The following is a 26,938-nucleotide window of genomic DNA, read 5'->3' as shown; positions in this document are numbered from 1 at the left end:
GGATACAAAGGTTTGTGTTTTGGTTTTCTTGTTTTTTGGCATAGATACACATAGTTCAAAATTTTTATTTTATTTAATTATTGCGCAATTACATGCAGCACACTAAAAGCGATTGCCAGAAAGCTCAGCTTACCACAGAGAGAGATAGAGGGGGGGAGGAGAGAGGCGGGTGGGTGGAGTGGTGAGACACTTAACACTTAACACTTAAGACAACAATGATATTTGATATCCACGTAAATTCTAACACGCATAAATACTCGTACAATAAATATTTTATCATATGTCTGCACTTTGTCCATCGCTTGACTAAGCTGAAATCAATTTCTCCCTCTCTGCCTCCCCTCAGGGGAAAATGTGGGGGAAGGGAGCAACAAACTGTAAACTTAACTGAGGTACTTTGGGTACTTGGGGGGATGCTAGTTGGTGGGCGGGGTGACAGTTGCACCTGCCCTCGTGTCGAAATTCATTTCAGCGGTAGTCGTCTCGGATGATTTGGTTTTTCTTTCAGCTGCTTATAAACTATGAGATGTTGTGTGACCTGCACGTGGTGGGGTGGGGTGGTGTGGGATGGTGTTTGGGGGGGTTACACTTAAAGCGCCTCATCTGCCATCTGCTTATGGCTTCCTGCTGCTCCCTCCATGCGGACAATGACAATGCCAGTGGCACTCGGGGCAGGGCATGTCTCTCCTGCTGGCTGCTCCGCTGCATCTTCCGCTATGGTTGTCATCAGTGTCGGCATTCTGCTTGCGACATCTGCCTCGCCGCCTGCCACGAGCACTGCATCCGCGGCCGGAGACGGTGCCGCAGCCACACAGGAGGCTGCATCCCGCTCCTCCATCAGGGGCTGCTGCTGGCGCGAGTTGTCAATAGTTTGGCGGCGATGCTGCCGGAAGGGAATTTTGTTGCGCCAACCCTCGAGGAGGCTCCGGCTGGCCGTCATGCTCTGGCTGCGAGCTCTCTGCTCCTGCGACTGGTGTTGGTTCTGGTTGTGGCTCTGGTGCTGGCTCTGATGGTGTGGTGCCGAGGAGGCGCGTCGCTTGGCCGACAGGTCCTTTAGTCATACCTTCTCCTCGCCGGGCAGGGGCGGACCGCAGCGCACGAACTACAATCAAAAGAACTGAGAATTTGCTATCATGGTGGTTGGCAGGTGGTGGCAACGGTGCGTTTGGTTTCGGTGTATCTATCTTTATCTTTGTATATTTTGCATGCGATTATTTTGCATCATTCAAAGGTTAATAGCCAATATTCTGCAGTTGAGTGAGGTGATTAATTGTGTGTTTGATGTCTGTGTGCATTACTCATACGCGCCGTAACCCGTGGGACAAAATTAATATGCTGAGTTTGGAAGAGGGTAAAAACAAAGCGTGACAAGCTTTTAGTATAAATCTTACCGAGACCTGAGTGGCTGTGTAGGAGTTGGTCCGCGGTCGATTGCTGAAGCACAGCATCCGCCACTTGCGCTTCACCTGGGCAATCACCTCCCCGTTGAAGAAGCAGAAGAGCGTGGCCACGCACAGACCCTGCAAGGACACAGAAAAAAGAGAGCAGCAGCTATAGTTAGGGACAGCTGGCAGATGGTCCTCTAATGCAATATACAATAATACAATTTCGTATTCCCCTCTACATATTCTGCCTGCCTGGCTCAATATTCATTTCGCCTGTCAGACAGCAGCCTGTTTGTTCGTGGGCTTGCCATTTGTCTTTTTCCACTCTACGTCTCAATGGTTCCACACATACCCATAGACATATGTGTCCATGTATACTTATGTAAATGTTTAATGTTGCGGCTCGGGTACGTGCATGGACTACTGTCAAGATTTCTTGTTCGCACTTCTGCCTGGGGCTTCCTTTGATTGCCACTACTCACGAGGACCCATCATAGACTCAATCAGCCGCAGTTGCCCATTCACTCCAAGGCTTCCAAATTGCTCTACGCTCCACACTCCCACATCGAAGAATACTCGTACTTTTGCTGGCTTTCATCATTTTGCATTGAGGTTCTTTGCAGTTACTTAGACTTCAAGTGGAATTTTGTGTGGCCCTTCTGCGAATTCTGGCATTTTTGCATTCGTCACGGAATTTTACCTTTAACAGAAAAGACTCTTAGGGTATAAGTCCCAAAAGTCCTATTAAAAAGTATCAAGAAATATGTCATTTTACCTTTATTTTTGGCATTTATGGCCCAATTGGAATTCCTATATTTCCCCTTTTGGGGTACAACTTTAATTGTTGCTCAAAAATATCAAATTTTAAAACGTTGCCATAAATTCTGTGCAAATAAAAAGATAGATTATTGCACAAAGGCACATATTTTGATATTTTATTTGACAGTTAGACCCTAGATGGAACTTGGCATATTTCCTAAAGCTTTCAATGTGCACTCATGAATAGACAAAATGTTCAGTTTTGGCAATGAGATACTAAGGCAGAAAGTGTCTTAATACTTTTACAACTAAACCAATTAGCAAAGTAGAAACATTTGTCCGGCCAAATTCCAGCTGTAGCCCGGAAACTTGGGACCATGTTTTATGATGATTTTTGCTGACAAATGCTGTTTGCTGGTTGGTTGTTTTCTTCCTGCCAGACGGAAGTATTTAATTCAATTTAAGTTAAATGTGTTTTTGTCTGCACATCTGTTAGTTGGAAAAATGTCCCAAAGCTGTCGCCGGAGCTCTCGCCAATAGATGAGGGCAGCTTAAGGCAAGGGGAATGGTTGGGCTTGAGGGTGGAAAGTGCAGGGAAAATGTTCTGAAACTGACAAAATGCCAAGTGCAGCGAGTTTTCCCTTCGCTCTACTCCGCTGTGCGGCCACACAAAAATAGTTACATAAATAAATAAGCGTACGTACATAAACAATTTTCAGTTTTGGCCAAGAATCTGCTGGGTTTTGCACTCCCCTCGGCTGTGGCCCCCCTCTTTACCAACCGCAGTTGCAATCTGAAATTATTTTGGTATTCTTTACGGAGCTTAAAACTTGTGCAAAGTCTTTTACGACTTGGAGCATTCGTACAGCGGGTCTGCCACAATAAATCCAAATTATATGCAACCTCACCGCGCAGCGAGTACAACTTTGCAATCTGCCAAGTAAATATACACACGGAGCGGAGCATGAAACAGAAAATAAGCCAAAACAGAAATGTGAGTGGTGGGCGGTAAAGCCAATCACAAACTGACTTTAAAATGTCAACTTTCTGAGCGGAAGCTTGTGCCAGACAACCATCGATTGACATTGACAAAAGCGGCTCAGGCAGATGTGACATTTTTGTTGGCTCTTGAAAAAACAACGCAACTGTAGCTTAGGAGGAATTTATTTTAATGCCAATGCGAATGGAGTGCTTTTGTTTAAGAGTCAATGGCACACCAAAAGCAATTTGATTGTTTGCTCGCCTCGGTTTATCTGTTGTTGCAGCGAGCTTTTAGATTACAATGTTGCAGGGTCTTGAATACAGCATTTGCCACTAGGATTGCCACGATAGAGCTTGAGTTTGTAGTCTTGTTTGGATTATTGCAAGTTTTGTGCGTAGCCCCTGGGAAGCAGTTCTTCACCTCAAATAGTTATTGATCAATATTTCACCTATTTAAATTCGAGCTAGACTCTATTGAACAAGCAGTAGATTATGATAAATGTATAAATTCTTCTCTTAAATACAAGCGTATAGAGAGGACTCTCATGCTGGGTTTCATGGCAATCAAAGCTTTTTCCTTTTGCTATTCGTTTCACTTGTGGCCATAAGTCCAGCGGATAACGTTCTGAAAGTTCCCCCTTTTGATGTTCGGAATGAGTTGAGCTCCTTGCCTGTGCAAATATTTGCAGCTGAAATTGCGGGGTAAATGCAGTCCGTGGACTCGACTAATGAGGCAAACATTTTTATCAGAGAGCTGACCCAAAGCTGCTCTGTCTGGTGCTCTTTAAGGTTAATCGATATTAAGTGCTCTGCGATCCATTGGGGAATGCATTTCATACGCGTTTTTTTGCTGGCAGGAAACGGCGCACCGCAGCAGGATGTCCCAATATCTGCGAGAGAAATTTAATAAGCTGCAGCTTATGAAAATGCCAAAGGAGGAATCTGCGTATTTCCATATGCTGTGTGCTGTTGCCCCATTGATTTTCAGTCCCCTCCTCTAATGAGCCGGGGTCTTGGCATATTAGTAATTCCTGCCCCGAAGCCATGCCAGAGTTGGCTTATTTGCATTCCCTATCTTTGGCTGCGGCCATGGACTCGCCGATCCATGGAAACCCTCGAGCTGAACGAACACAACTTCTTGGCTTAAACTCTCGGTCGTAAAATCATTTTTAAGAATGCCAGAAAAACAAAAGCAGCCGGAAACCGGAATGGGAAAACATTTTACTTACTTGGAATGAGGCTGTAAACGCGGAGATGATTTCGTATGTATTCTCCCAGGGATGTCCCGGCGCAGGACGAAACGGGGTGACGATATACTGGAGGCCAAGCAGCGGGACAAGTAGCAGCGTGGCCCTGCACGAGCACAAAGGAAAAAGAGCGATTGTATTAGCATGCAAGGCAACGCGGCGTATGCGTAATTTAAAATGTAAAATGAGGTAAAACTTCCAAGTGCAAAACGAATAAGCAATAAGAGAGCAGAGAGCAGAGCTGACAGGCTCTGGGTAAATACAAAAAGTGAAAGAAAATATAATTACGCATATGCCTCGAGGGGCCAGTGGAGAGTCGGGGTGGAGTCGAGTTTTCGCGCTTTGTTTTCCGCGCTACTCAAAAAAAAAAAAGGAAGAAAGAGCAAAAAAACATACCGAAACGCCTGAAGCACTGTCCGCGATGGGCCGCAGCTGCCCTGGATGCTGGCCGGGGCGTTCAGCTTGAGCAGCACCACGCGGACAATGTTGCACAGGAACAGCAGATTGAGGAACATCGATATGCAAACGGGCACCACCAGAATGTTGTCGTAGTCGGTGGGGCTCATCCAGCAGCTGCAAGAGAGTCGCTGAGTTATGGAATTGCAAATGCGATTCAATTATCAAATCATCTGCACATGGAACGGGCGGGCCTATCCACAGCAGGATGAGCGATTCGCAGCATCATTCAATCACTTACTGTATCTTCTGGTCGGCTGAGCCGCCCAGACCACGGGCCATGCTGTAGACGAATATGACGACGGCCGGCGAGCCCCAGCCAAAGGCGATCAGCCATTTGACAAGCCGCTTCTCGGAAATGAACGCTGACACCAGCACTGTGTGCAGATAGAAGCCCTCGCACAGCATCCACGAGTAGTTGGTCAGCAGGAAGTAGTGCAGATTGATGTGCAGAGCCACGCAGCGAGCCTGGGTAAAAGCCAAAACGGTTAGTATTCACACAATAGCAGGGGAACGCTGGATTCTTACCGGACTATCCTGCAGGAGCTCCGTGTTGGGCATTACCATCAGATACCAGAGCAGCCACAACGAGTTGTTGGCCGCAAACGAGGCAAACAGATTCATGTGCAGCGTGATGCGGGCGCACTTCAGGGTTCTGTGTAACGAAAATACAACAATTTGCATAGATCAGCATTTGGCAACGGCATCTGCATCGATTGTTATTCCACTGGAATTGGAATAGGAATTGGATATTGGCCCAAAATGCAACTTTTATCCCCCATCAACTTCGTTGTTGGCATGCATTTCGAGAAACTCGTTTAGAATTTTGCCTGCTAGGACTGAAGAGGGACCTAAAAGCAAAGTTCAAATACAGCTTCCAGCCAACAAAAAAATGTATTCACAACTGCCCAATACAAATGTCATCTTGCGGTCAGGCAGCACTTAAATACCATTTTCTTTCTGCCCAGTAAAAGGTCATGGCACAAATTAAACTCTCATATGGGTAAAGAAACTCTTTCTTGACAGCATCCGCACCTCAGGCTAGTGGAAAGGTTTTATTTCATTTTATTTTGGTTTTATTTTTCTTCTGACTGCAAAACTAATCCTACTGAAATGGTCTGTCCAAAAGAGTTTATTGAAGCTTAGGCCAAACTTTTATTATCCTGCAATTGTTAGATCTCCGATTTATTCTTTCAATCCATTGATTTCCCTACAAATTTTTAATTGAAATTCCTGAGCTCTTATTCATTAAAGTTTGGATCTCCGTGTGTGTGCGGGTCGTGGCTTCTGAATTAACTTTTAATTGTCACATTTTAGGGGCAGCCAAAGTTCCTACACGTCACTTTCCTTTGACACTCAATTTCAAACACTTTTAGCCAGTGGGTCCTCAGGCTGTCCTCTTTTGTATTTTCATCTTCATTTCTGTCTGTACTGAGTACTATCTGTATAGCTGAGAGAGCTGATGATAAACACACCAAGCGCACTAATTGTGCTGCAGACACTGGGAAATTAATCGATATCCTGCTTGAAGTAGACACAATCCAGCTGGATGGACTCACAGACAGAATGGGGCGAGTGCGAACGCGGCAGAAGAAGACGAAGTATTTTCTCATTTCCGACACCAATTATTCCGTTTTAAGTGACTGCAATGAACATTTTGCGACAGGGGCCACAGCTTCGGGCTCACAGTTGACTAAGTCATTGGCGCATTTGTTTGCCATTACAGCAACATTTTTTGTGCGGCGCTCAGTCATGCCATAACCGGAAACGGCAATGACAACGGCAACGGGAAGGAGTACTGGCAGCAGTACTTCATTAGCCCTGAGTGGTTTTCCATGCTGTGCCATTTAGGTTGGTGCCAAAGTCAAACATGAAGGAGGTTTGCTGGAAGGATGAACTTTGGCTTACTTACTTGAAGTATCCGAGAATGGCCAGCGAGAGCAGGATGGCCAGCAGAGAAATGCCGTAGCCGACCTCATAGATCAGGTTGACGTTGTGTTTCCACTGTGAAAGGAGGGAGAGGGCAAAGGATAGTGCATTTTGCTGATTTATCAATTTGCTGGCAGTAAATCAAGTGAATGAAACTCACCTCCAGGTCATCGAGATTCACGCAGGTCGTGTAGTTTGACCAGGTCTTGTTGTTCAGCGGATGCTTAAACCATTCCCCATCGCTGCCACACTCCTTGTGCGCATATCCTGCCAGAGAGAAACGTCAAAGAGTTAATTTTAACTGAAAAATTATCTATCTGTATCGACAGCAGACCTGCCTCATTTTTCACAAAATAATGCAACTTCCTAAGCTCTGCTCAAAGTAATTTATAAAAGCTGTCGCCCACGCAATGCATTCAGCAGGAAATATATTTGCAATCCACAACTGTTTACGATTCTATGATTAAGTCTTGGATAAATAGTGCAGGCTGTCAGGGATTTTGTTTACACATTTGAGGGATTGTAAGGTCAATGCATCACATGTACACTCGGAGAAAAGTGGCACAACCAGCTTTTAATTTAATATTTTGGTGTTCTGTTCAATGAAGCTCAATAAATTTACAGAATATATATTTTTTGTAATTTATTTTAAATATGAAAAATATTTAAATATACTTTTTGCATATTTATGTCACCACTCTCGGTGCAACCTCCCACTGCTCTTCTCTCTGTGCACCAAATGTGTGTTATTAATTATTATTTTTGTGGCCTTTGACACCACGCTGGCAGACCGCAATGCAATTGATTTTAAGGATTATGACCAGCACTGAGTAAATTGAAAAGGATTTTGTTATATTTGTTGAATGGAAATGTTTCAATTCAACAATTTTGTAACAGAAACTTTTTATCATAGCTTGTGGAATTTTATTTGCTGTTCGATGGCCACTTCCAATGCCACTTGTTGTGGGAAGCGGAAAGAAGTGAAGTTCCAGAAAGGAATGTCTGTCTTTTCTGTCGCTATTTTGTTCGCTTTGTTTCAGACGTGCTGATCTTTAGACGAGCTCATTTATGGCCAGTTGTCACGCACGCAGACGTTGAAAATCACGTATATGCTCCGTTCCGTGTGGCAGATAAGTAGCCGCTGCCATAGAACACGGCTCAGCTCAGCTCCGCTCGGCTCGGCTCGGTTTGGCTAAGCGCAGCACCACATCGACATCCGTCGACCGGAAGTGCCATAAAAGTTAATGGCGACGCAGTGCCAGAGCACATAATCTTGTACGAGCTGGCGGCGACCCCGGAAGGCGTGGCAGAGCGTCAGGTTGGGGCAGGGCAACCACACAGGCTAAATGTAGCAGGGAAAGTGGCACTTTCCCTACCCTCTGCCTCTTGGCCTTTGGCTGGCTTCTTTCAGTGTCCCTCCCTGCCCTTCCCATCCATTGTTTTTTGATACAGCCACAAAAAAAGTCATTCAACTTTTGCTATTTTAGTGTTGTCCTGGTCACGGCCACAGTGGGGGGTGCTGTGTGGCGTGGGTGCTGGTTGTGTGTGCGTGGAAGTGTGGCATGTCGCATGTTGTTCGCTTGCCCCATATTGCAGAGTCGCGATAAATGCAAAATTACATGCAGCGCACGGCGAATGATTTATTCTCATAAATTGCTTCAGATATTTATGCATAATTTCATATATTCATCATTCAAGTTAATTTTGTGGCCTTTTCATTTCTTTTACTATTTTTCGATTTGTTTGTTTGTAATTTGCGAGCTAATTACCGAGCCATTTGGCCATGCATAATGTGTGCATAATTAATTTGTTGTTGTGTCGAGAGCTATCCGTTTGAAAGCGCCTCAATGATTCATGAGGCACTCATTTGCTAATTAACTATTAAACAGACAGGCAGATATGATCTGCCCACTCGGAGCTGCCTCTGATGGCTCAGCAATGAGTTGACAAAACTATTCTTTCGAATGGGACTTTTCTCTAAAAATTATGTTGTCTCATCGGGGATCAACACATTTTTATTTGCTCAGCATTAAAGAGTAGCAAAAAGTATTTAAAGCTGACACTAATTTAAATTTCTCTCAGTTGCTCGACTCGACTTCAGCTCCGCTTAGAAGCGACAGAAACATAACTGAAAGCCCTCTGAGATTCATGTTTATTCGGCTGGCAAATAAGGCGAAAACATTTTAGCATTCTGCTCCTGCTCTTTGGATTATTTAGTGGCCCCAGGAGCCGAGGCTAAGCATCCTCCAGCCAGACATTATGCTGCCATACGACACACGAAATCAAAGCACAAACATAACAACTTTCCAATTGATTTGGCCTGGCTGGGAGCGTATATATATGTATGTACATAAATTCGCATTCTGTTTTATTCATATTTAAGAATCTGGGGATGAGGCTGAGCTGTGTCCTGGAAGGAAGGATGTGGAGCAGAGCTCAGGTTCGAAGCCAATTAGAGGGCTGCCGTGTCTCCCACTCCACTGGAGCTCATTCTCCTGCTTGTGCAAACAAATTTCCGTCGGCAGTTTCGGCTTTCGGTTTTCGGTTTTCGAATTTTTTTTTCTTCCCTGTCATATGCAGATCCTCGAGCTGACCCCAAAACGGATGTTCCTTTGTGGAACTTAATAAACAACCAACCGTTCGGTCCGCTTTGTTGGCTCTACTTACGTGTTGGATCGAAGCCCGTGATGAAGTCGGGGCAGAGCTCGTAGGCGGAAGTGCCGGCGGCCGTATCCGGCCAGCAAAGCCAGCCATCAAAGGTACCTGGACAGAAAGGTCCGGGCTCTGGGCTGGGTCCTGAGCCATCGCAGGGCACGGAGGAATGTTCAGTTTAAAATTACTCATGAATAATGAACATGAAAATTGCAGTTTAAAATACTCACCCAACAGATGGCTGCCACTGCCATTGAGGCGGGCATTGCAGGCGGCGCGAAGTGCATCAAAGTCCGGGCCGCTTTCTGCTACACTTTCAGCAATCGCTGCCGTGCTGCCAATGCTGCTGCTGCTGTTGTTTCTGCTTTGCTCACTCATGACTTGGCTGCATTCAACTGGAGTTGCGTCGGCTGAAAAGTTGTGAATATGTGTGTTACACGAGTCCATCAAATTGCTTTTGAAAAGCTCATAAATGTTTCCAACAAAATGGCTGTGGTTGTGCCACCCGCCCTCATACACAATTTTGCGTTTTGCATTTCGTTTGAATCGCAACTTAATTGGTTTTCCATCTGCTGCTGGTAGTTGCTAAACTACAGTGTGGCACAAGCATATAAGTTGATCCTTAAAGTGGGGAAACAATTACTATTCCTCGATTGTATTTGTTCTTACTTTCAGGCATACCATACTGGCGCGTCTTTCTTTTGTTTGTGTTTCCAGAGACACCAAGGAAAAGGTAAAACCAAGTGGAAAAGTATTCCACTTTCCATTTATCCAATGAACTAGTTTTTATTGACGGTAAAGATTGACTTAAAGTGCCGTAACGCACTGTTTAATTGTCTGCGCACTTTTAATTTGTTCGCCTAACAGTTTTGTCTTTTTTTTTTTCTGAGTTTTTAATTATTTAGATGGCTGTCGGGCAATCTACATTTATTCAACCAGCAATTATTGCAATTATTAAAATTATTAGCAATTTGAAACCAGGAGCCACGGACAGAGCTGGCCGGAGGTTGATCCTTATTGGATTCTATTTATCTCTCCATCTATATAGCTTGAACTCAAACACACCTGTTCAGCATCATTACAATCCCCACTGTAAAAGATTACAAATATTTTGATTGTCACTCGAAAACCAACAAATGCAGCAGTGGATCTGTAAAGGCTTTCTCCTAGCCGCTGCATTGTTTTTGTGCAGTTTAAATGCAAAGCAAAGGGCGGTTGGCAGGGGGGCTTGTGCCAACATTCACTTGAGCGGAACGGGAAACATTTGTTCAACGGGAGGAGGGCCGGCTGCGGCTGCTGCTGCTGCAGGAATCGGTATGCACTCAGGCTGAAACAAACAATGGCCAAACCAAACGGATGGCCAGATCCCAGCATTCTCTTGTAGTAGAGATGTTCGATTTCGAGTGGGGGGAGAAGTGCCCAGCGGAGTCCCAGCAGCAATCAAGCGTGTCTAGATGATAGGACGAGCAGCAGCAGCAGCAAGAGACACTCAATTGGGTCCCCAAAAAGCATTCACTCCTCCACTCACACGGACTGTAATCTTATCGTTTAGGCAAATTGCTGACTGCACTTAAAATCAGAAGCGACAACTGTACATCTAGAGTACCGTTTACTGAGCGAACAACATACATAAAACTCGAAATTGCAAATTGTTCAAGTGCCAAAGGAGGGGAGCGACTGAATGCATTCTGTGTGTGCACAACACTTTCGCTGCCATCGATCGAAGAGCATTTTTATGACAGCTGCCACACAAGTTTTGCCCCCACTTCCTTCCCCCGCCCTGGGCCGTTCTGACACAGGAGATAAATAATAAGAGTTTTATATTTATTACACAAATTACATGAAATCGCATCGCATCACTCAACGCTGCGCTGCCCTGCTCTGTTGTTCGGTGTTCCACAGTTCTGTTTGGGCTTCACCCATCTGAAGGTATTTTAAGTTTAACGCCAAAGCTGAGCAGACAAATTTGGTTATTAACTGGCTGTACCCATAAAACATGATGATGAAAGAGCGGGCAAGGGCACGGGGCCACTTATATTTAACGATGCCATGCGACCTGAGCCATTGACCTGGCCCAGTGTTCCAGTGCTCCAATGAGTGAGCGATTTCTTCCGAGTGATTGGCATGGCAAATAGTTAGTGGGGAAAACCTAATTGTTCAACTGACAGCAGGAAATCCAATAACTTCTTGGCGTATTTTGATGGAAAAGTGCGTCGAATGTGGCAGGATTTCGTAGCATACTTTCTAGCCAGCTTAAGATTTCTCCTACATTTGGGAGTGTTGGCGTAGGTGTGGGCGTGGGTGCTCGGGCGCCCTACTGTGACCATAAAAATATTTTACGACAATGCGCGAAACTCACGCAAAACGTTGGCAATAACAGAAATTAGCAATAAAAAAAACGTGCGGAAAGTGCCATAGGCGAAAAATAGGGGACACAGAATAGGGATGGGTGAAAGCAGCTGTGGTGCGTTAAGTAAGCTTGACTCGACTTCGAACCCACGCGCTAATGTCCGATGCGAGGGAATCCGTAAATTGCATTTGATAAAAGCGAACGCGAGGAAACTGCAATAAAAACAGAAAACCATGGAGCGGGGGTGCAGCGGCAGACTCGTAAAACTCGGGAAAATGTATTTTACCGTAGTGTGCGTGTGTGTGTGTGTGTGTGTGTGTGTGTGTGTGTCTGTGGTACACTGTTACATGCGTTGCGGCATCTATTTTAGCACTCAGCGCTGTGAAGTGGCGTGGACCGCGGACGCATGGTGAAAAAATCTGTTCGGAAAATGTTTTCGCTCTTGACGGATCGTCGTCATCGGTTGTGTATTAAAAAACGAAGCCAAGCGAAATTGTGGCAACTGCATATGTCACAATGTTTTCCCTCACCCAAACCACAGAATGGGTTTTCCTCTTTGAGCGAACCCACACGACGTATGAGTAATGAAATGTTTGCTCGCTGATTTCCAATTCGTTGGCTGTCAGGTCAAACAGAGAGCTGAATCGAAGCTCAGAGCTCAGCGGCACGGAACCGAGTGCCGAATAGGAGCATATCGCATCCCTCTCTATTCATGCTGAACTAAATGTTGAAAGCCTTTTACACTAGTAGTCGTATTACTTTTTTTTGTTCAACAATTTATTGGGAACATAAATCATGTTGCCGAAGCCTGCGGCATTCACATATCTACACTTCCCTTTTGAGGAGAGCTCTTCTGGCTCTCGCCTTGATTTATGCTCAAATTTCTCTTTGATTTCTGTTGGCCGTTTTTAAACAAACAACAACGGCATTAATTATTGATTTGAAAGAAGTGCTGGGGCCATGGCCAAGACCGTTCCCCTTTCAAAGTGGCCCATGAAAGCAGACAAATAGAACATAAATCAAAATTTGGTATGCCTAAAGAGTTGGCGTTGAAATCGCTTTAAATGGCATTTCGACCGAATTTCTTCTAGTGGCTCGCTCTCTCTCTCTCTTTCCAATCTGGCCAGAGAGCTTTTAGTATTTTTTAAAAAATATTGCCAATGCCGGCATCTGTCTGAAAAAATATTTTTGTAGTGGCTCCCACTGCCACTGCCGCCCACTCTGTCCCACAAACAGTTGGATATTCGTTGAAACGTTTTCTGATTTTTGCAGCCTTTGTTGAAAACGGAATATAGGGCGCGGTCGATGGGATTCCAATTTCTGTTTCTGTTGCGAATTAATGCAGGAGTCGGCAGGTGGCCTTATAAATGGGAGTCTCCTCGATTAAGGTACGCATTGGAGTCCGTGAAACTGTTTTTACCAACCGTAATTTATTCATTATTCGAAAGAGTCCAAAGGTTGGCAAAGAAAATAAAACTGGATTAACACGTTCCGTTTGATGGATGTTGGGAAATAAAATTGACTTATTGGCTCATGGCAAAAAGGATTTCAATTGAATATAAAAGCAACACAATAAATACAGATTTCCTTAAGATTCAGCGTTGAGTGAGTTAAATACAAAATAAATGTAGCAATGGGATTATGGAAGTAAGTGCAAAGTAACTGAAGAACGAATAAAATGGTTTTATGTATGTGCAGTGTTACATCTTGAATCACTTCCAACTAATTCCGACTTTAAAATTGTTACTTAGAAGCGATTTGATCTCCCAACAACATTTGCCATTCATCTCTCCCAGGAAGAGATTCACAATTTATAAACGTATTCAGTTCGTTTGACCCTTGATTGAATCTTTTCGACTTTTATTCAAATCGCATTTTGTCATTCTCTGTTTCGAGTCCATTCGTGGTCCGAGGAATGTATCTTTCTGCATCATTCATAAACGAGAATCTTTTGTTGCCCGACCGACAGTCGCCTGGGGTACGATTTAGGAGAGTTTTCTGATGATTTATCTACTGAGTGCACTGGGAAGTAGCTCATATTTCAAATAAATACAAACTGTAAATAGAGAGTGGCTCAGCAGACAGGGCTGGGCTGGGTGCCTTGTGTTGGAATTTGCAGTGGCCTTTATGCGCTTGCATGGGTGAGTGTATCTGTGTGTGGCACATACATATCTTGGTGCGTATTAGTATGCGTGAGTGAGCAGCATCTAATAGCTGGCGAGAGCCATAAAAATGTTGTTGCAGATTACTGCTACAAGCGGTTTGCATGTATATATATTTTACGCACACTTTCCACTCGCCTCCAGATTCAAAACAGCGTGAAAGCCGAGTCCTAATGGATTGGAATAATTTATAAAACCGGCCACACAAAGACCCCACCAAAAAAAAAAGAGATGAGGCATTAACTTAGTCAGTCGGGAAAATGAAGTTTAAAAGCCCCGAGCTCCGCATTGCCCTAGTCTGGGCCTCGGTCTGGTACTGGGGCTTTGTGGCACATTCTTGCTTTGTCTTTATGAGCCTCCTGATGGTGGCATGTTCATCTTTCTCCCCCAGAAACCCCAAAACCCCTTAACCACCAGCCGACCTTTGTCCTGCTCTCGTTGCTCGCGTTGCCCAGGCCCAAGGTCCGTGGCTGCTCGGCAAAATGTAAGACTCGCCTCATCCTGGCTCGTGCCGGTGCAGGGGCAGTAGTCTCTAAAATGAAATACGTGCCACACGTGTTAAATGCCTCGTTCTCGTTGCCTCTCAGCAACAATTGCACAATTTGTTCGCATGCAAAATTTGCATATTTCTGGGGCAGTAGAACGCAGAGGGGCAGAGGGGGAATGGACTGTTTGCTGTTTGTTATTTGTTCTTTAAGGAACGTCTTGCGGTCTACTCAGATGTGCTTACCGAAGCCAGAAGCCAGACACACACACATGTCCAGCTGTAAGCTTCGAAGCAGTAGATACCCTGCAGATCTAAGTTTCTCATGGAACTCATTTTTGGCTGGACTTTGGCTAGTTTTGAGCACAAGTTATACCGAAGAATAGATGTCCAGTGATGTGGACAAAATCATGATACCTCTGAATGGGTATTACAATACGAGTAGCTGCTCAAAGGCACATTTCGTGCACTGGATCCTTTTCAAAGTGTGACAGTCGTGGCAACAAGCAATGAAAACACCACAGCTACAGCCCCGCAGCCCCGCAGCCACCACACTCCCCTCTTTGCCTTTATTTAACTTTGTCATTTTTGGCCCCCAAAAGAAAACGAGAAAAATGAGAATTTTGGTGTATTTTAACAGCGCCTATTTGTTGTTTCTTCTTATGTACTTTGATTTCAGCAACTTTTGCTCGTGCTGGGGGAAATTTCTTTTATGCTGCCTGGTCTGGCACCAGGCTCTCCAAATAATTCCAACAATAATTTCATTCGAGGCGTGCCTAACGCAGAATTTGATTATTTCCTGTTTTCCCTCTTTGTTGCCAGGATATAAGACTTTGCCCAAATATTTGGTACACCAATTAGAGAGTGGGGAGTGGTGAAGAGTAAGCCGGGTTTAATTAAAAACAAAACAAAACGAAACAAGAAACCAGCCAATCCATTGTGTTGAAGCCGAAGCCATTACTCTGCCCCAATGAACTCCAAAGGAGTGCCCTTGGACCATTTCAAGTTAGTTGGTGTGTAAAACCCCATGCTTTCCAATTTGCAAGAGTATTCTAAAACATCTATAAATCTTATTGCAGACATGTGCCTGAAACTACACCGAAAAGGCAGCAATTAGCAGAATGCATGGAAAACCCTCGTGTAACAGGAAGAAATATTCCACCGGATACCAATTTATTTGCATTGATTGTAATTTAATTTCGCATTGAATTATGGCCCATGCCCATGGACAGTTTTGGTTAAACATGGTTTAATTTATGGAAACTGCAAGCTTAGTTCGTTATTTGTGTAATATATCGAAACATATTGGTAAGAATTATTCTGAAAGGAGTTTTGTTCACGTTTCTCCACAAATCCCAATTAGCTGGTTTATCTGGCACTCTTGATTTACACTTTTGCGAGTGTTAATTCTTATTTATGATTTCCCATTGATGCCGCAGCTCAATTATTTCAAAAGCCACTTCAGATTTTCCCTCTGCCCGCTCCTCCAGCGAGAAAAATGTACAAATTAGGCGTTGAATTATTGCTTTCAAGGCACGCAGCAGCCAGCATGGAATTATTTGGTCTGCTCACGCACTTTCACTTCCTTCCGGGCGGGGCCCGAGTCGAGCCTAATTCATATCAATAACATTGCTCTCGTCAGAGCCTTCACTTCTCCTTGTACGTGGAATACCAGAATATTGGCAACACAAATTGGCTGTGCGCTGCTGCTGCTGCTGCTGCTGCCTGGTACTTTTCACTTTTCATATCTTCAATTTTGTGCACGTTTCGCTGAGTTTTGTTTAAAATGTGTTTACAATTGACTAAGCCCGGTCCAAAGGCATGACACGGCGCACGCCCATCGTCGAATTGTCTTGCCACCTCCCGCCCCAAGCGTCACCTTGTCCATCTTTCAATTTCTATATCCATTCAGAGTTCCTCCACCTCCACCTCTGCCTGTCAGCCAGTCATCCGTTCTAATGTGAATGGCGTTGAGGCGGTGGCGTGGGGAAAGGCAGTTTGATTTTCATATTCCATTTCATTTGCAATTTTCTTTTGCCTTCAGACAATTGTTGCGCCTTTCATATGGAAATTCCCGCTTGTTGTTGTCGATTCTTTTGTTGTTTCTGTTGCTGCTGTTTCTGCTGTTTTCTTTAGCCTTTTCTATTGCATTTGCGATTGGTATCTTCGTTCATTAGTGCTTTGGGGGCAGACTTCTTTTGTTTCTAAATCAATACTCGTAACTACAGTTTCTTCTGCTGCTTCTGTTTTTCATGTAAAACAATTCGAACTGATAAGCATACATACAGAGACACAAAAATAAGTGTTTGCCGATGTACTGCGATGACCACGAAGATTCCGTTTGGCGGAGTTTCTTCTTCTGTTATTGTTTTCTCAGAAATATTTTCGTGGTTGTTTCTGTTATTGTTGCTGTTATTGTTGCTGTTCTGTCTGCTGCAACTACAAGTGTTGTTTCTTGTCTGCCTTTGTGGCAGTTGCTATTTCAATTGCTGCCTCTCCGAGCATGTACTCCTGCGGCCTTTGTTGTGTGTATGACATCTACACCTCCTCGGGTGGTCCCCCCTCGCAGGCGAAATGGTCGAACAATAGTCGCCGTCGTGGCTCAACAATTCTCAGAGCATGCCCCAGCTGTAACTTTGTGTGTGAGTTTGTTTGGGCTGCTCGCAGTTCGAGAAAGTTTGCGCCCAGCTCGGACAAAGGCAAAGGCAAAGTTCGCGGTGCGGGTCAGAGCGATTTGCTCCGAACATTTCCATGGGCTTTTGTTGTCCGATTTGAATTTATTTATTTGTAATTTATTGCCATTTGATGTAGCGTAATTGTAACTAGGGGAAAAGACGACACCCAAAACGATTAAAGACTAGGCAGTGCCACGCACTCGAAGTTTACACAACTCCCGTTGTAATTTCTTCTTGTCAGAGCAAAGTTTTTAATTAAAATCACAAAAGTTTGGAGCGGCCCCAGTGTCCAAGTGAAGTGGTGGCCAACCGATCGGAATTTGTTGGCATTGTTCCGGGGGCAAACTATCGGCCAATGTTTCGAGCTGAATCTAATCAGAATCAATGGCGGGAAAACGAACTGCGTCAATCGCAGATAGCTGGAATTAGTCTGTCCGCGCTCTGTGCGGTATCAAACATTAATTAAATGTATCTTAGAGCCACAGAAACAACTAAGGAGCGGCAGTGGCACGTGCCAAGTCCAAACTTGTTGCGCTCCTTATTCGCTCTTCGGTTTATTTCTTTTATTTTGCTTTATCTTTAGCCTCACTGCCCCCCTCCCTAGCCAATGTGTCAGATAATAAACTTTTCCCGACAGTTGGCAACTTTTGTTGTTAGTGGAAACTCGCTTTAGTTGGCCAAAGATGCTCCAGATGCTGGATGCCGAGCTGCTAATGAAGTTGAACTTATTGGGCTAATTAATTCAGTTATAGTGCAGTTTTTCTGCCTCGAACATCGAGTCTGGTAAACACTCTTGATGCCCGGCCCGACATTTAATTAGGCTTCGGTTGACAACGGCGACATGAGCACGAGCATGAGCATGAATCTGCGTGCCAAACAAATGATTCTGTTTGTTTGTGTGTTGGCTTACCACAAATGTATCTGTCAGATGCTATCAGAATGCCATTACAGGGCGAGCATGCGTGCGCTTGGTGCCTGGGGCCCGTTTGCCGGCCGGCCAGCCAGCCACTCCCTTCGGGCCACATTGTGTTCTTGTCATTTAGTGCTTATCTGATTCGCCTTTTCGGTCACAGACTACAGCTGCAGACTTGAGAGCAAGTCAGTTTCAAAGGAACTGCTGGAAGCCTTTGGGCTTCGTGTGTTATCGGCAACTGCCTTTGATTGTACGCCTCGAAGCCAATTAAAATGATGTTGCCGCAATTTTATCGCCGCAGTCAAAGTTGGCCAACCAACCGACCGACCGACCACTGACAGATTATTCAATAAACTTGCCCAAAAGTTATCTCTCACTCTGGGCCAGTGGGTGCCGCACAAATCACTGCTCACATGGAGCCAGACACAGAGGGATTTCCTCTTGGAGCATTTAGCAAATTATGGAAATTATTCCACTCGCTCTCTGTCTCTGCGTGGGTCATGCCACGACTAGCTGGAGCGATGGCCCCTCCCTGATTGTGTTTGCCTGGCTGCCATGCTGCCATGCTGCATGCAACAATAAATAAATGCTAACCAAATGCAACATGCGCTCCCAGACAAAACAATTTTTGTGTGGTTTATGCCACAGGGAGACGCCGTCTAGAGTCTCCATTTAGGAGATAGTTTGTCCGACTCAAAACAGAAATTGTCGTTCCAAGAGGAATATTTTAGTGCATTGTGTAATGGAGCACCACAGAAGAGCATTCAGTCGCTACTCAATTAGACATGAACTGAGGAAGTGCCTCACAATTCGCACTCAATTTGGCTTAAGCGGAGGCAGCGCTGAGTGGGCAAACAAAACCCTCGAGAAGCGACGAAGAACAGGAGAAGGAAGAACCAAAGAACCAGTGGGTGGGTGGAGGGTTGTGCGAAAGGGAAACGAAATGCCGAAATGAATTTTCAGACAGTGAATTATGCTTTCCCCTCTCAACCTATTCCCCATTCTAGGTAATGCCTTGTGGCGGTGCCTTAATTACCTGCAATTTGGTAGCCGCACAAAAAAACATAATGAAGGGGATAAAACGTGAGAAAAGCCAACAAAAGCGCGACTCAAGGAGTTGGCTGCTTCATAAAGCATTTTTCATTTGCCCGGACTTGGGTATGGATTTTCGCTGTATATTTTTCGGCTTTTGTTGCGCGGGTCTTTTATCCACAAGGAGAACAAGAAGTGTGCCTGTCCGGCAATAGATATAATACGCCATAACTTAGCATAAATTACGCGGGCGTGGCTCTGGGGCGGCATAATTGCTGTTTATGCATACTTAATCAACTGGCCCCAAAGTCGAAAGGCAAAGGATTTAATGGCCAGCCTTCTTCCTTGATTGGTTCTCAGCACAAAGACAAACTGAAGCGGGGCAACGCCACGAAATCTGATAACTTAAATTAGTTTCTGGCTTAAGAATGCCCGCGAGGCAATGTCCTGCGGCTCGGAAATCGATAGCCATATCCATAAATGGATAAGTGTGTCGCCCGACTGTCTGTTTGTCTGCCACTCTGGCTGCCACTCACTTGAGATAGCCCTGCGAAGGTGGACACTTGTTAAACGGAAACCACTTCCACGAGGGAGCAGCAGCAAGAACCGGAATGACAGCAGAACTGGGAGCAATAGTTTATTTCGTTTGTCTGTGCGCCGCCTTAAGGTCGATTTATGAAACATTCTGCATTATTTACGCCACCCGATGCTCATTAGCCAGGATTTACCAAGTGGCAGGACAGCAAAGGGCTTTAAAGCACATTAAGTGTGCAGCTGGCCCTGGCCTGTCCTGTCCTGTCCTGTCCTCTCGTGACCTTTGGCCGCCTTAATCCTCCTTCATGCCGCTCTGGTTTTGTGGCAAGCGACTGCTTGTTTCCATGCCGCAGAACACACCAAATGGCACTCCCGCCACAGAAAATCTGTCTCTAATTGAAAGGGAATTTCGTGCAAATGTGTCCCTAATTAAGGTGGCAGCATTTGTTGCTAAAAGTTTTCCCCGCACCCGAGAACAAGTAATTGGCTGTTGTCAAAGAATGGGGCGTGCCCCGTTAAACAGCCCAATAAGCAACACGCAAAACAAATACAGGGAAGCAGCCAAGGCAGAGGCGACAATTTGGACAAACACTTTGCAGATGGACACTCGGGCATGCCACAGTTCGCTTGAGTGGCACGTAGCCGCTGCCTTTCCCTTTTCGTTGCCCCTTTCCGTTTGCAGAATCTTTAATTAAGTTATGGCACTTTTTAATTGCTCATTACGAGTACGCACAAATGGGGGCAGAGCTGCGACTTGCTGCAGCGCGGGAGGACATGGGCCGCGTGGGTGCCGTCGTCAAATTCTAATGCAATTTCCATGTTGCAGGCGAGGCTCGGCACGCCGCCAACGTACCACAAGAGAAATTTGTTTATTTATGCCATGTGATGCTTCTGTTGAAGTTGGAACGTTGCCACATGTGCGGCTGGGGCAGCCACAAGCCCACAGCGACAGCAGCGACAACAGCAGCGGCAGAAACATAAATATTACGCATACGCGGCGTGCCAGGCAGCCTAGGAGGAAACCGCTAACCTGGTTTCCCCATTAGAATACAAAGAGAAGGCCCCAGACAGCGCACAGACCAGACCCCTCAGCCCAGTCGATGATTGCATTAAAATATGCAGCAACAAAAAGGCATCAAAGTCACCCACGAACTTGGCAGATTGACAGTGTCTTGAGTCTAGATTTACGATCGCACAAATGGGATTCATGGAAGTTGTCTACTCTTTGGGAATTATGAGACCGTGGCCATGGCCATGACTGCTTTTGATTGATCTCCCTTTATATATTTTTATGGTAGTTGAACTAAGCACAAAAAATAAGAGATTATCCCTAGCCGAGCCTGCATAAAGGTAAATGTCTCCCCTAATCGTTCTTTTCGACACAATCTATCTGCAATCTGCAACTAACCTGATGAGTAATCGCTTCGAAACCCACATAAAGTTGTCACACAATTTTGATTTTATGCAAGGGCAAAGTTTGAGTTTGCCTTCTCCGTTCATCAACGTCTGCGGCAGCAAACGATTTAATAGAAATTTCTAATGCCGAACTATTTTGTGGCTTTGTGGCAGGCTGTGTGCGGCACTGAATACGGCGTACATCGAGGGCGCGACGTCTTCTATTTACGATTTTAAATGACATTTTGATGCGCGCCTGTCAACACTTTTGGCCAAAAATGCTGAAAAGTGTTTGACAAGCGACTTCCGGTGTTGATATGGTGGGTGCGCGTGTGTGCGTGTGTGTGGGTGGGGACTGGCTAAGTCAAATTGACAAATTTATTTGAGGGCACATGTCTCGCCTGGCTTCATTTGCAACTGGGGCCCGCTCCGACGCTCCGTCGTAGGCTTCGTGTTGCCGGCTAATGGTAACAAGTGTCTGACAAGTGTTTGAGCAACGCAAAGGAGGCTCGGCCGAGAGCATGAGCATGGCAATTTGTGCGAGATTCATGGGAGTGGCTGCTCAAGTATCCAGAGAACGTTCCCTCTTTGCCTTATCTAAAGAGCATATCGGTGTTTGCTGCTAAAAGATGCTGCAAATCATAAGCACAGGAAGGCAAACGGCAAACAGCAAAGCAAAAGTAACAAGAAGTGAAGGCAAAACGGAAGTGGCCACCAACAGGTGTCCCTGGCCATGCCACGACCCATGTCCAGCACTTGTTTTCGTGGCAGGCGGCATGCGGCACGCTGCACGCTGCCAGCTGCCTCGTTAATTTATGGCATACTCCCTGGCCATGACAGGCGGCGGCGTTGCAGCGATTCCCGCTGTGTGACAACGTTGCAATTGATTAACGTTGCAGCATTGCAAATTAAGCTGAACAGAGTGTGGCCCCATGCCACATGCCACATGCCACATGCTCTGCGGTGTGGCTGTGCGCTGTTTTGAGCTCGGTGGCTTATCAAAGAGACACACACGTCGCTCATGAGCACCTGTCCAGGGACTTTGGCGTCTGTGATGATTCATTAGCGTTGACAGGGGCACAAAGGAGCTGTGCGGCAAACGGGAACTGTCACCCGCAGACCCCTGCCAAAAAAGACACACACAGCCTTCGCCTCGTTAGCCTGTCAACCGCTGTCTAAGAAGAGGCAAAGACAGACACTGCGATAGAGATGCAGGCAACAAGAAAAAGAGACAGAAACTATTTCTTGAAGTTGCCCCAATAATTCCTTGAAGAAACGATGGCCCCACGACTAAATGCTGCCACAAGAATGCCGCGGGCCAGCCGGGCAGGGAGAATCACGACTCTGCAAAGGGATCCAGGAATGGTCATGACAAGCCACCGCTATCTGGCAACAAGCAGATGCTGCTGCTGCTGCTGCTTCGCTTTGAAATGTTTAGCCAGCAGACAAATAAGTAAATGTTGATTGTTTCTGCAGCAGCAGAAGAAGTGGCAGCAACAGCAGCGGCAGTGGCACGTAAACGATACTGACGGGCCCAGTGGATAGCCTTTCCATCTGTCCATCTGGCCAGGCGAAACTTAATTTCTACATTTGCTGGCAGATAAAGACGTGGTGGCTGAGTGGGTAAACGGGTAGCTGGGCACAGTGGGCCACGGCACGGCACGCATCTCATCTATTCCATTAGACGCTTTTAGTGATTGTTAAGTTCCAATTAACAACTTTTTCTGCCAGTTGCCGATTGCCGACGGGATGGCATCGATGGTTGGATGGATGGCTGGCTGGCTGGATGGATGGATGGTGGATGGACTGGCAGCTGCTGCCTTTAAAGGTAAAATCCACTGCTGCCGCCAGTGGCCAGTGGCTATGCCGGTTCGGGTCCACTGCCTCGGAGCCGCCCTGAGCACAAGATGTTGGCCATGTCTTCGGAACGTTAATTGAACCCGCACACACTCTGGGCTGGTCTGGTAAAGGCCCATGCCATCCATGCCCATCCAAGTGCCACATCCAGTAAGCTGTGTAGCTTGTTTGTTTTGGCTTTGTCACTGATGGACGCAACTGTTGCACGCCGCTGCCCCGTCCCCCCTCCTACCACTTGCTGTGTGAGTCACGTCGGCGTGTCGTGTAGCACACGCGAAGAATACACCAGGCCTGGCCTGGCTGGTCTGCTCTGTTCTGCTGTCTTGGCAGCGATTTTCCTGCATTGTAATTCTTTATGATGTCCAATAACAATTTGTTTTAATTCTCCTGCCATGCCTATGGACAGCTGTGGCCCTGGCCTCAGCCCCGGCTCAACTGCCACTAACAATGTTGATCCCCATCCCCAGCCACATCCCAATAATCATCTGCGAATCTAAGCATCACGAGCATAATGAAAATTAATTGAAAAACTGATTGAAATTGTGCACTGAGCAGTTCAATCAGCGCGAGTCTTTTTTCTATTGTTTAGATTATTTTTCAGCTTTTTGCGCTCTCGCTGATGTGGGGAAAATTCATTCAGCGCTTTAGGCTTTTGAGGAAAATTGCGATTTTCGTTTTTAATGTGTGGCTATTCCCGACAAAAATAGCTCAAAATTGCAATTAATTTGAAAATGTTTAATACAATAAACACTGCCCCGGCGACGAGGGAAGAGATGAGCTACGCCAAATCCATATGCGTACGCGTTTGATTGTCTATTATGAAATGAAGTTGTTGAACGATTCTGACAGCAAATTAATTGGAGAGGCAGGAGATCTGAGGCAGCATCCATAGGAAATGCCAATCAATGTGGATTGCCACATTTGATGGGGGTATTTCGGGGCATTGGGACCGATTGCCGGCGCCTTTGTATTACAACTTTTATTTAATTTAAAATGAAGAGCAGGCTGATGAACCAGATTGATTAGAACAATTATTGTATATAGAATTTGTATACAATTCTGCTATGATTTTAGGTTCATACTTGTTATTTATAGAGGTCTATTCTGTAGTAGAGCTGCTTGGCAATTATTCTATTCAATTTTCGTTAATTAATTTTTGTTGAAATCAAAGCAAGTTATTTGCATTTAACAATCGAATTTAAATTTTATATGCGGGTGTATTTGTTTTGACTCTGCCCTTTTCTGATAAATTTCTTCATGCTCGAATAGGCAAATGAAATTCGTATTTGATAATCGCATTCCCTTTGTTCTTTGCCCACTCCTTAAATATTTTACAAGTGCGAATGGGTGTTGTCAAATTGCTAAGCAAATGAGTTGTTTATCTCGCACAACTGTAAACCATATCTCAATAAAAGAAGACTGTAAAGACATAGAATAAGAATCAGATACTTCCTGAATGGCCAACTCGAGAGTCATGATTTATTATTATTATCCTCCAGCGTCAGCCACTCACGCAAAGACGTAGCACAGATGCTTTTATACGGACTGTACGTATATTATCTCGGATAATATTTACTTTTTCCAACCCGTTGGAAGCCAAACATTGGAATATATTTACATTTAAATGCATTTGCCGTACACAAAAGCTGATGCAGATACGTCAAAAGTAGTTTTCGCGTGCATTTTTCTGGATGAGAGATAGCGCTGGGGCAGAATTTATTGTTTCAACTGAAAGTAAACCCACTTCTGCCCACTGGGAGTACATACATATATGCGCTTCTATCTGCGGGATGACATCCAAGTAGCTGTACCCATGTACCCATGCAGTTTGGCGCCACAAATGCGGCTAGTGGCTAATGGCAAATGGCAAATTCGGCTGACTGTTGGCTGGCTGACTGGCTGATGGCAAATTGTTTGCTTTGGCCACTGCGCTGGCTCAACCTGTTACAGGAGTGACAAATGGCGGCAGATATATCATGATCATCGCAAAATGATGATAGTGTCGCGTCGTGCTGTGCTCTGCCATGAAATCATCGATTGTGCGCGCACAACAATTAAAGACACTTCCACCGATCCCCAATATTTATGGCCTTGCAACGTGCGTCAGCGTCTACTGGGGAGTGGGGAGTGGGCGTGGACCGGGGCGTTGTCGAGTTGCAAATCACAATCGAAATGAAATCAAAGGAATTTGGGCATTGATTTATGCAGCTGCTGCTCCCCGAGAGCAGTCCCCCCCATGCCCTTTTCCCACCCCACAAACAAAGCCAATTTACACACTGAATTGATTGGCTGGCCCCAAACTAAATCCTTTGAGCATTTCCAGCCTCAAATCGAGATTTGCATAATGGCCAAGGCATCTCGGCATCCAGGCATTGGCATAGGGAATATGTAAGTCTTCAAGTTGAACGATGAAGAATAAAGAATGAAGTCTGAAGAATGATGGCGTTCCATTCATTCTTTTCTCACCCAGGACGTGGAGAGGCAAGGCCGGCAGGCGACACCGAAGTCAAACAAAAGACTCATAATTTCCGGTTGCCTACACTTCAACCCACTCCACCCACTTTCCCCCTGCCCCCGGCTGCATGTGGAGGTTTGTGTGTGGGTTCCATTGTGAGGCAACTTACCAAAAAGGGGGCTCGTCTCTTGCTGGGTGGGTGGAAATTCTTCTAAGCAACTTGACGCATGCCCTGCGGCGTTGCAGTGCTGGTCCTAGATTCTAGGTTCTAGGTTCTAGGTCCTATTGCTGGTCCTGGTCCTGGTCCTTTTCCTGACTGCAGCCAAGCGCCGCTCGTTGTCGTTGTCAGCAGTTAATTGAATTAGTTGATAATTTATGGCAATGTTTTCACTGGGAATTCCGTGAATGTGTGTGTGCGGAGTTCTGCAGAGCTGCTCCCTGAATGGAGTGAAGGTATGCCAAGGACTTTCCCAGCGAGTCTTCGTCTTCGCCAGCGTTGAGGCTCAGGGCGCTCTTTTGTGTCACAAGCGGCACTGAAGCCGGAGGGGGACTTGACTTGACTTGAGTTGATTAAATGCCTTGCCCCGTGCCACCTAAATTGGCATTTAAGCAACTCGGAAACGCGCGCCCGAACGGATAACTGATAACCTGCCCCTGCAGCGTCGAGCGGGAGGGCAAATCATAAACACGTTCGGCCTCTTCGGGTGCGAGGGAAACTTTTTATTGTGTTCCCATTTAATTTTAATGTGCAATTTAATTTCGCGTTCGCGTTCCTTTGCTTTCGCGCACTCGCACTTGCACTTCGCGGTGGTCGGAAGATGTGCCCCGGCCCGGCCAGATGAGCCCGTGGAGCGTTCTGAGTGCGCGGCAGTTGAATTTCAACTGAAATCCGCATGCCACACACAGCAGAAGCCGGCCCCAACTATGTTGCCAGCGAGCATGTTGCCACTGCCACCCAGTGGCAACAACTGGTACGAAGGCAGAAGGCACACAGCAGCAGCAGCCCACAGCTGTAAGGCGTTCGTTCGCCATGGAGGAGCAGGAGCTTTTGCAGAGCTTTCCGCTCTGTCGCATTCGCCACTGGGTGCTGGGTCGTCGCTCGCCGATGTTGCTCGCGACATGTTGCGTTGCGTTTGATTGCTGATTACAGAACGGTCGCAGCTGATAAGCGGGATTGGGATTGCTCTTGTGGGTTTCTTGGTCGCTCGTGTTTGATTGTTGCACTTGTAGGTTGGCGCCGCTCATAAATCTTCAGCTTCACAATCGCTGCCAAATTTTGAATTTAAATTCTAAATTTAGACTATCAGCAAAACTAGTAGTTGGGCGAAGCCATCAAAAAGGGGGGGATGTACTCTGCCAAGTACTTTGGAATTTGGTACCATGAAGAGTAACAAAGTACAGCAAACACCTGTTGATGGTCGGGCAGGTTGAAAGGTTTGTCTTTCTGTTTACGTTTTGAATCCTTCGGCAAGCTTAGAAAGCTTACAAAGCTCTTCCTGTCCGATGAAAGCCTGTCCTGGTGCTTAGCATGGCTGAAGCTACCGAAGCTACACAGTCGGCCTTGGCTGTTGGCCGTTCTGTTGTCGCTGCAGTCACAAAAGCTTTTCTGAGGATAAAGCACTGAAACTGTAATAATTACACTTAGATCCATAAATGTATACCAAGAGATTTT

At 45.7% G+C, this 26,938-nt stretch overlaps 1 protein-coding gene across 1 annotated transcript; it reads right to left on the bottom strand.

Annotated features, from left to right (window-relative positions):
• Nucleotides 1-586: 586 nt before the first annotated feature.
• On the bottom strand, nt 587-26,213 carry LOC117890600 (calcitonin gene-related peptide type 1 receptor). The gene is given in 11 exon segments (XM_034795539.1): nt 587-1,102; nt 1,392-1,520; nt 4,355-4,478; nt 4,769-4,945; nt 5,070-5,296; nt 5,357-5,483; nt 6,741-6,832; nt 6,918-7,024; nt 9,425-9,553; nt 9,640-9,827; nt 25,442-26,213. Coding segments are annotated over 10 exon segments (1,773 nt in total). The 5' UTR covers nt 9,788-9,827; nt 25,442-26,213; the 3' UTR covers nt 587-589.
• Between the last annotated feature and the right edge of the window lie 725 nt (nt 26,214-26,938).

The sequence above is a fragment of the Drosophila subobscura genome, chromosome E, assembly GCF_008121235.1.
Source record: "Drosophila subobscura isolate 14011-0131.10 chromosome E, UCBerk_Dsub_1.0, whole genome shotgun sequence".
NCBI classification, from domain to species: domain Eukaryota; kingdom Metazoa; phylum Arthropoda; class Insecta; order Diptera; family Drosophilidae; genus Drosophila; species Drosophila subobscura.
Note: the sequence above shows the minus strand (reverse complement) of the source record. Positions and strands in the feature narration are given on the sequence as shown.